This window comes from Oncorhynchus clarkii, chromosome 1 (genome assembly GCF_045791955.1).
Source record: "Oncorhynchus clarkii lewisi isolate Uvic-CL-2024 chromosome 1, UVic_Ocla_1.0, whole genome shotgun sequence".
Taxonomy (NCBI): domain Eukaryota; kingdom Metazoa; phylum Chordata; class Actinopteri; order Salmoniformes; family Salmonidae; genus Oncorhynchus; species Oncorhynchus clarkii.
The window spans coordinates 38,445,834-38,455,993 of NC_092147.1; the positions used below are offsets into that span (position 1 = coordinate 38,445,834).

Sequence of the window (10,160 nt, forward strand, 5' to 3'; positions counted from 1 at the left end):
AAACACCAGAAAATGGCCAAGGAGCAGAACCAGCTCAGCTGCTTTTACTCTACGATCTGACTGTTAGATGTTCAATGTTTCTTCTGGGGAAAAAATACTATATAGTTTCACCATATTAAAATGAGAGTTCAGTTAACTTAACAGAATTGACCTTAAAATGAGGGACAGATGTTAATTCATCACTAATCACATGACATAAATAATAATCTTCAGAAATGAATTTGTTAAAGCAACAAAATAACTAGAGCTTTACAATGATGATGAAACTTTGTTGACGGAGGGATGGATGGAAATGTCAAAATGCTGTATTTTGGCACTTTAGCAAGACTTTATTCATATTAAAATCAGATTTATTGAATTTTCCATGTGGTTTATATCAAAAGGCTCATCATTTAATATAACAGGCTTTTAAAATAAAATATTGGTGCACAATTTACTTAAAATATCAAAGGGACACAAAAGGCTCATTTTATGGAATGACCCATGTATTGAATACAGCTGGAATGCAACAGAATTTGGTGACATTTAGTGAGTCTTTTCACTCCCTCAGCTGGTTGTGCTGGAAGTTGGCACAACTAGACTACGCTGCCTGGAGCTGTGAGAGGCATGATGCACAGGGGTTCCAGAATGGGAACTGCAGGGGCACTGTTCTCTGTAGCCCCTCCCTTACCTGAGGCCAGGGTTGGAGGAACTGCAGGGGCACTGTTCTCTGTAGACCCTCCCTTACCTGAGGCCAGGGTTGGAGGAACTGCAGGGGCACTGTTCTCTGTAGACCCTCCCTTACCTGAGGCCAGGGTTGGAGGAACTGCAGGGGCACTGTTCTCTGTAGCCCCTCCCTTACTTGAGGCCAGGGTTGGAGGAACTGCAGGGGCACTGTTCTCTGTAGACCCTCCCTTACCTGAGGCCAGGGTTGGAGGAACTGGAGGGCCAATTCAAAAGGTACCCTTCCCCTCACTGAACACTTTGTGCACTTACTAGATGACGGGCTGAAAAGTGTGTTAAATGTTGTTGTCCATATTCAGTACCAGTCAAACGTTTGGACTAACCTACTCATTCCAGGGTTTATTACTATTTTCTACATTGTAGATAATAGTGAAGACATCAGAACTATGAAATAAAACAACTTGAGATGTCATAAAGAAAATGCACCCCCCTCCCCAACGATCAAAATATTTTCACATCACCATCCCCTTGTACTTGAAAAATATTACAATAACTTTCCCCTTCATTGAATTAACTCAAAATAATGACTATGACTACAGTAACAGTGACAAAGTAGGCCTACCTTATTACTACATTGCATTCATCTCTCATCGTATTTGTGGGTCCCGGACAAAAGGCCTTTTGTAAACATATTTTATGCAATTCCAGTCATTTTACATGTCTAAAGACATTAGCAGAATATATTTTTTTATACCACAGTTTTTCTGAGCTAATAGTCGGCGGGCCAGAACATAATATAATAGCAGCCCAATTCATAGACCAATTACTATTTTGTACACCATTTTGAACACATCTGGTTAGTACATAATCATTTCAATGACAATAACATCATTATTTAGATAAAATCACCAAACCCGGACGACGCTGGGCCAATTGTACGCCGCCCTATGGGAATCCCAAACACAGCCGGTTGTGATACAACCTGGATGTGATGTTTTTGGTTAATATTTAGAATCTTAATTTGAGTCATTTAGCAGACGCCATCGTTCACATGACACCATTCAATTCTATGTGAAGACTCAATAGCGCATTGAAGTTAAATTAAGTGAGTTAAGGTGGTATCTCAATGAGACATGACATTCAGAGGAAGTGACGTTGCAGGCTAGCTCAGTGCCGCCACCTTTCTTTGAGTAACTCTAGATGAAGGCCGACCGGAGTACTGCAAGCTGCCATTAGCAATTGTTTAGTTATCCTTGTAACTTCTTCTGTGTGCTCATTTCAAATAATCGGTTCAAGGACATACATCTGAGGCGAGTTCAACAAGGCTTCTATTTGCGGCAAACATGTTGCCAGAGTAACAATTTCAGTTGAACAATGTAACAATAATTCTACCCTCCTGATTCCTGCTTACAAGCAAAAACTAAAGCAGGAAGTACCAGTGACTCGTTCAATACGGAAGTAGTCAGATGACGGGAATGCTACGCAACAGGACTATTTTGCTAGCACAGACTGGAATATGTTTTGGGATTCATCCAATGGCATTGAGGAGTATACCACCTCAGTCATCGGCTTCATCAATAAGTGCATCGACAATGTCGTACCCACAGTGTCCGTACATATCCCAAGCAGAAGCCGTGGATTACAGGCAACATCCTCATCGAGCTAAAGGTTAGAGCTGCTGCTTTCAAGGAGAGGGACAATAATCCGGACGCTTATAAGAAATCCCGCTACGCCCTCAGACGAACCATCATACAGGCAATGTGTCAATAGAGGACTAAGACCAAATCTTACTACACTGGCTCTGACTCTCGTCGGATGTGGCAGGGCTTGAAAACTATCACATATTACAAAGGGAAACCCAACCGCGAGCTGCTCAGTGACTTGAGCCTACAAGACGAGCTAAATGCCTTCTATGCTCGCTTTGAGGCAAGCAGCACTGAACCATGCATGAGAGCACCAGCTGTTCTGAATGAATGTGTGATCACACTCTCCATAGCCGATGTGAGTACGGTTAACATTCGTCTGGATATTCACATATACTCAGAGCTTGCGCCAACCAGCTGGCAAGTGTCTTCACTGACATTTTAAACCTCTCCTAGGCCCAGTCTGTATACCTACTGTACATGTTTCAAGCAGACCGCCTGTGCCCAAAAACACCAAGGTAACATGTCTAAATGACTATCGCCCCATAGCACTCACATCTGTAGCCATGAAATGCTACCTCTATTGCACTCCATACTGCCCTTTCCCACCTGGACATGATGTGATTTCCCACCTGGACATGATTCACTTATGTGTGAATGCTGTTTATAGACTACAGACCAGCTTTCAACACCATAGTACCCTCCAAGTTCATCACTAAGCTAAGGAGCCTGGGACTGAATACTTCCCTCTTCAACTGGATCCTGGACTTCCTGACGGTCCGCCCCCAGGTGGTGAGGGTAAGCAACAACACATCCGCCACGCTGATCTCCAACACAGGGGCCCCTTAGGGGTGCGTGCTTAGTCCCCTCCTGTACTCCCTGTTCAACCACGACTGCATGGCCGCGTATGACTCCAACACCATCATTACGGTTTCTGACGACACAGCGGTGGTAGGCCTGATCACCGACAACGATGAGACAGTCTATAGGGAGGAGGTCAGAGACCTGGCAGTGTAGTGCCAGGACAATAACCTCTCCCTCAACGTCAGCAAGACAAAGGAGCTGATCGTGGACTACAGGAAACGGAGGGCCGAGCACTCCCCCTTTCACATCGACAGAACTGTAGCTTAGCAGGTCGAGAACTTCAAGTTCCTCAGTATCCACATCACTAAGGATCTACCATGGTCCACATACACCAACACAGTTGTGAAAAGGGCACAACCACACCTCTTCCCCCTTAAAATATCAAAGGAATGCAAAAGGCACTAATTTCATGGAACGACCCTTGTACAGTATTGATACTGTACACTCCCCTAGCTGGTTGTGCTGAAAGCTGGCACAACCGGACTGCCCTGCCTGGGGCTGTGAGAGGGATGATGCACAGGGATTTCAGTGTTGAGGTGCAGGGGCACTGTTCTCTGTAGACCCTCCCTTACCTGGGGCCAGATTTGGAGGAACTGGAGGGCCAATTTAAAAGGTACCCTTCCACTCACTCTCTTTGTGCACTAACTAGATGACAGGTTGACAGGTTGTGTTCAGTTTTGTTGTCCACATATAAAAGACTATCTAAGCCTGGTTAGGCTGGACATTTTTCATGAATACCTCGTTTGGAAGTAGCTTATGGGGCTTTGTTAAGCAAGAACAATAGCTTCAACCTACAAACACACCCTATTAAGCCCTATTCTAACGGGACTATTTATGAAACAAAATGCACCCAAAATATTTTCATATAACCCTCCCTTTCTGCTTGAAAAAAATTACATACAGTCCCCATTCATTGAATCAACTCAAAATAATGATTATGACCACAGTAACAGTGACAAAGTATGCCTACCTCAGTACTACGATCAGGGAGTGAAAGAAAATCACCTTTATTGAAAAAATTATCATCTGCATGCATCTATTTACGGGTTTCGGGGAAAAAAAGCCTTTAATAAATCTATTTAATGCAATTCTAGTAATTTCACATGACTGAATACATTCATTTTCTGGCCAGTACATAATATCATAGCAGCCAAATTCATAGACCTACACTGTTTTAAACAGCTATTTTAACACATCTGTTTAGTACATAATACTTTCAATGACAATAACATAATCATTTAGATAAAATCACCAATGTCTCTAGTAAATTAGTAAATTAGTTTTGTAGTTTACGTCTTATTTCTCTATGCGTTGATTGGGGAAAAACGGTTAGCCTACCCTACTTTTTATTAGCTCAAAACAATCAGCTTACTTGCATTCACCTCACCACCTTTCTCCGATGGCAAAAAAGTGTGTCTTGTTTGCAACAAAACTGTCGCTGTTGAGAAATAATTACATCTGAGACGTCATATGGTTCTAATCATTGGAGCCTACTTTTAAAAAGTTACTTTTCACCCCAGACAGAGGCTTGATGCAGAAAATGTTTAACCTGAACACCGACGGCGTAGGCTAGTGTATAAAGAAAGAACGAAAACATTTTGATAGCCAAGGAACATGAAAGCAGATGGGGAAAGTTGGCTATGATGTAATATTTAAATGGGAAAACCTGCAAAACAGCGAATGTAAACTAGGGAAAAAACACACTACCCTCCCCTGTGCCCAAAAAACATCCACACAATCCTCAAAACAAAGTAATTTGTCACATGGGCTGATGTTCACAGAGGGAAGTTATAGTATTCCTCCCACAGTGCTTCTGTGTATGTGGTTATGACTGCGGCCATGTAATATACTGTGCCTCCAGGACGGTTGACTAAGTAAAACCTGTCTTGCATCTTTCTAATATCTCAGGGGGCCTGTAAGCAGATTTATACTTAATGCATGACAGGATAAACAGAGCATACAGTGCACTCAGAAAGTATTCACACCCCTTTACCTTGTCCACATTTCGTTGTGTTTAAGTAGGATTCAAATGGATTTAATCCTCATTAAAATACCTTGTAATGTCAAAGTGGAAGAAAAATTCAAACGTTTATGAGAAAATACAAAATGAATACACTGTCTTGATTATATAAGTATTCACCCCCCTGAGACGTTACATGTTAGAATTACCTTTGTCTGCGATTACAGCTGGGAATCTTTTTGGGTTAGTCTCTAAGAGCTTTCCACACCAGGATTTGCCCATTTAAAAAAAAATATATATTCTTCAAATTCTGTCAAGTTGGTTGTTGATCATTGCTAGACAACCATTTTCAAGTCTTGTCATAGATGTTCAAACCGATTTAGCCCTCCTGTTGTGTTCCGGTCTAATTGGACCGATTGATCTCTCTGAAAATGTAATTCATTTAATCTGGTTGTCATAAGGTTCCATGACTTTGTCCACAAAGGGCATCTGAACACACAAAATACAATTAGATGATTTTCACAACATGTTGGGTGTTTTATTTAACTTTTGTACACCTGTGGTGAACCTGGTCAAAAATGACTGGTCATTATAAATGAAAGGGTGATCCTACAATTAGTGTATAAATTGAGTTCAGGCACATGCCCATTCATCAGATGGACACACTTCCTTTCCCAGATCCCCACATGCATGTGTGTTTGAGCACACACACACCTCACTCCCCTTCTTGGCTTCCATGGCAACCCCCACGGGAACCTTTCCCCAATAGAATATTTCCCCCATGGGAACCACACCTGTTGGCATTCTCACAAACAGTCGCAACATTGTTTCAATAATATATAGAACTTTTCTCGCAGCTCTGGTATGTAAAGCTTTTTTGAGGCCTTGCTCACAATTCACTCTGTGGCAGCACAATGACCAAACAATATACTGTATGTGAGGCTCTTGATCATATCTTTGATCATGAAACTTGTGAGGAGGAGAGAAGCCAGGAAAGTGACAGTGAAGATGCATTAGAGAAGGAAGTGTCAGAAGTTGAAGACAACACAGAATATGATCCAGACCAAGAGACAACCGATGTGGAACAATCCAGTGATGAGGACGAGGGCCCTGCTGAGGTTGTTGTTACATTCCGGTCAAAGAATGGGAATTTATCCTGGTCTTCATCCACACCTGAGAGGAGAGGTCAGCTGTCGACTGAAAATGTTATTAGAATGACCCCAGGGCCAATGAGATACGCCATATCCCGGGTTGACGATATCAAATTCGGCTTCGAACTGTTCCTGACAGAGTCAATCGAAACTATAGTGATAAACATGACCAACTTGGAGGGGAGACGCATTTACAAAGACAACTGGAAGGAGGTAGACCGGACAGACTTCCAAGCATCATTGATTTTGGCTGGTGTGTATAGATCCAGAAAGAATCTACCACCAGTGTATGGGATGCAGAGTCTGATAGGGCAATTGTTCGTGCCACTATGTCACTCCAGACATTTCATGTGTTGTCACAGGTGATTCACTTTGACAACCGTGAGACAACACCAGGCCGCCGTCAAAAAGACAAGCTGGCAGCGATCAGAGAGGTTTGGCCCAAGTCCAGACGTCACACAGGATGAGCGTCTGGTCGCTTTTAGGGGACACTGCCCATTCAAACAGTACATGCCAAGCAAACCGTCTAAATATGGAATAAAGATATGAGCAGCATGTGATGCCAAGACAAGTTATGCCTTGAACTTGCAGGTTTACACCGGGAAACCTGCTGACGGTGTTCCTGAAAGAAACCAGGGGATGCGGGTGGTCCTGGAAATGACTGTAGGTCTCCAGGAGCACAACATAACATGTGACAATTTATTCACCTCGTATGCTCTTGGCCAGGAGCTGCTCCAAAAAAAATTACCTTGGTGGGTACGGTCAGAAGGAACAAGCCTGAGGTGCCTCCTGCCTTACTCACTACCAAGGACATGGATCGTTTTTCCTCTAAATTTGCCTTCACTGATACACACTCTCTTGTGTCCTACTGCCCGAAAGAAAGAAGAATGTGCTCCTGATGACAACTCTGCACAGGGATGCCGCTGTGAGTACCAGGGAGGACAAGAAGCCCAACGCTGTCCTGGATTACAACACGAACAAAGGGGGAGTTGACAACCTTGAAAAGGTTATGGTGTCAATATGGTGTCAATTCTATTCATTTTAATAAGTCAATATGTTTTAAATGTGATAAATGAAAACGCTTTGATGGAATTTTTCACGTTACAATGTAAGACGTGAAGAATCACTTGTATGTACTCATTATTTTATTTACTGATGCACTTTTGCAGGTTGCTGGCACATACTCTTGTAACAGGTTGACGGCACGTTGGCCCGTGGTGGTGTTCTTCAACATCCTAGATGTGTCGGCCTTCAAAGCGTTTGTGGTGTGGATGGAGGTGAATCCAGGCTGGAAGCAGGGGAAATTCTTCAAGAGGAGATTCTTCCTAGAAGAGTTGGGGAAAGCCATGGTGGCACCCCTCATTCAAAGGCGCCAACGCCTTCCTCGAACCCCATCCTCTGCTGGATTGGTGAGCGATATACAAGGGCCAGAAGTAAGATCTACGGCCACCAGAGACAGAAGAGACAAAAGGAAGAGGTGCAATCTGTATGCACCAAGAGATGTCAAAACGAGCATTATGTGCCATAAATGCAGTGCATACATTTGCAAGGCACATGCAGCAACCACCACGTATTGTCCAACATGTGCATGAGAAAACGCAAAATGTAACCAAAATGTAACCCTAACCATCACTGATTGACAGATTGTGAACATTTTAGGTTTTTGTTATTGTTAGTAATACTGTTATTGTTACTGTTCTTTAATGTGTTCAGACATTAATTTTGGAATATGGTAAATAATACAAAATGAGTATCGCCCAGTATCCTCACTGGGAACCCAGTCAACCGATCTGCTCCCCGGCGCAGGCGGGGGTTTAATGTCTCCCCAGCCCTACCGGCGCTTCAGGGACAGCGGAGGACCCGGAGGCCCCCCTAACCTTAAACCTTTGTCTGTGAACTGTGGCCCCTCGCTCTGGCGAAGGGCGGGTGGGGGAAAGGAGGGCAACCTCCCCAATACGGTTTTCATGTGTAGTTATGGGCCTTTCTTTACTAATAAAATCATACCGGTCAGTTTTGACTGGGAACACAAGATGTTATTTTGTGCCACTATTTAAAAATGTTAAATGGTTTCAAAACAAATGTCCTTGTTAAACTTTGACACAAAGTAGTCTGTGATAAATAGCACAATATGTTTCATCTGAGTATTTGGGGCGGCAGGTATACTAGTGGTTAGAGTGTTGGACTTGTAAATGAAAGGTTGCAAGTTCAAATCCCTGTGTCACGCCGTCCTCCTCTTCATCTGAAGAGGAGAGGCGAGATGGATCTGAGGACCAATACGCGGCGTGGTAAGTGTCCATGGTCAATCTTTAATAAAGAAAGTAGCGAACACTGAACACTATACAAAACCAGTAAACAAAATAACAACCGTGACGCTAATCATATGGACTGTGCTGAAACAAGCCATCAACATAGACAATCACCCACACACAAACAGTGCAACCCAGGCTACCTAAGTATGATTCTCAATCAGAGACAACTAATGACACCTGCCTCTGATTGAGAACCATACTAGGCCGAAAACATAGAAATGCCCCAAAACATAGAAAAACAAACATAGACTGCCCACCCAACTCACGCCCTGACCATACTAAATAAATACAAAACAACGGAAATACAGGTCAGAACGTGACAGTACCCCCCCCCAAAGGTGCGGACTCCGGCCGCAAAACCTTGACCTATAGGGGAGGGTCTGGGTGGGCGTCTGTCTGCGGTGGCGGCTCTGGTGCGGGACGCGGACTCCACTTCATCATTGTCTTAGTCCGCCTTATTGTCCGCCTCCGTGGCTTCCTCACCATGGCCACCCTACTTAATGACCCCACTGGACAGAGGGGCTGCTTGGGGCAGCTGCTCGGGACAGAGGGGCAGCTGCTCGGGACAGAGAGGCTCCGGCAGAGGCGCCGGACAGGCGGGAGGCTCCGGCAGCGGCGCCGAACAGGCGGGAGGCTCCGGCAGAGGCGCCGGACAGGCGGGAGGCTCCGGCAGAGGCGCCGGACAGGCGGGAGGCTCCGGCAGAGGCGCCGGACAGGCGGGAGACTCCGGCAGAGGCGCCGGACAGGCGGGAGACTCCGGCAGAGGCGCCGGACAGGCGGGAGACTCCGGCAGCGGCGCCGGACAGGCGGGAGACTCCGGCAGCGGCGCCGGACAGGCGGGAGACTCCGGCAGCGGCGCCGGACAGGCGGGAACACCTGCAGGGAGGAGACAGAGAGACAGCCTGGTGTGTGGGGGTGCCACAGGAACCACCAGGCTGGGGAGACCTTCAGGAGGCTTGGGGTTAGGAGGACGCACCTGAAGGACCGGGCTGTGGGGGAGCACTGGAGCTTTGGTGCGCAACCTTGGCACCACTTCCCCAGGCTGGATAACCACTCTAGCCCGGACCCTCCAGAGTGCAGGCACAGGTTGAACCGGGCTGTGGGTAAGCACGGGAGATCTAGTGCTTACTACACGCACCTCTCCCTTAGGCTCCATTCCCACATTCGCCCGGCACGAGCGGAGCGCAGGCAGAGGACGCACTGCACCCTCCCAGCGCCCCGGAGACACAGCACGCAGAGCCGGCGCAGGATACCCTGGACCAAAACTGCGTACCGGCGACCAGACCCGCTGAGCAGGCACCATACGCCCTGGCTCGATGCCCGCACTCGCATGACACTCTCGGGGGGCTGTCCTATAGCGCACCGGGCTATGGACACGTACTGGCGACACCGTGCGCTTCCCCGCATAACACGGTGCCTGCCCAGTATCGCGCTGCTTATAATAAGCACGAGGAGTGAGCGCAGGTCTGCTACCTGGCTTAGCTCCACCCCTCGTGTGCCCCCTCAAAAATTTGTTTGGGGCTGTCTCTCGTACCTGTCGCACTGCCGTGCTGCCTCCTCATATCGCCGC

The 10,160-nt window shown here is 46.0% G+C and overlaps 1 protein-coding gene across 1 annotated transcript; it reads left to right on the top strand.

Moving 5' to 3' along the window:
• Positions 1–627: 627 nt before the first annotated feature.
• LOC139389694 (uncharacterized) lies at positions 628–7,873 on the top strand. The gene is made up of 8 exons (XM_071136988.1): positions 628–909; positions 2,488–2,668; positions 2,977–3,104; positions 6,111–6,494; positions 6,644–6,715; positions 6,873–7,042; positions 7,161–7,287; positions 7,451–7,873. The coding sequence occupies exons 1-8, from the start codon at positions 628–630 to the stop codon at positions 7,871–7,873; spliced, it is 1,767 nt and encodes a 588-aa protein (XP_070993089.1).
• Positions 7,874–10,160: the final 2,287 nt, after the last annotated feature.

Coding starts and splice junctions, on each gene's coding strand:
- LOC139389694 (XM_071136988.1), top strand. CDS start 628: ATGGGAACTGCAGGGGCACTGTTCTCTGTAGCCCCTCCCTTACCTGAG. Junction 910..2,487: donor CTCCCTTACCTGAGGCCAGG/GTTGGAGGAACT, acceptor CGGATGTGGCAG/GGCTTGAAAACTATCACATA. Junction 3,105..6,110: donor TCCGCCCCCAGGTGGTGAGG/GTAAGCAACAAC, acceptor ACTTGTGAGGAG/GAGAGAAGCCAGGAAAGTGA.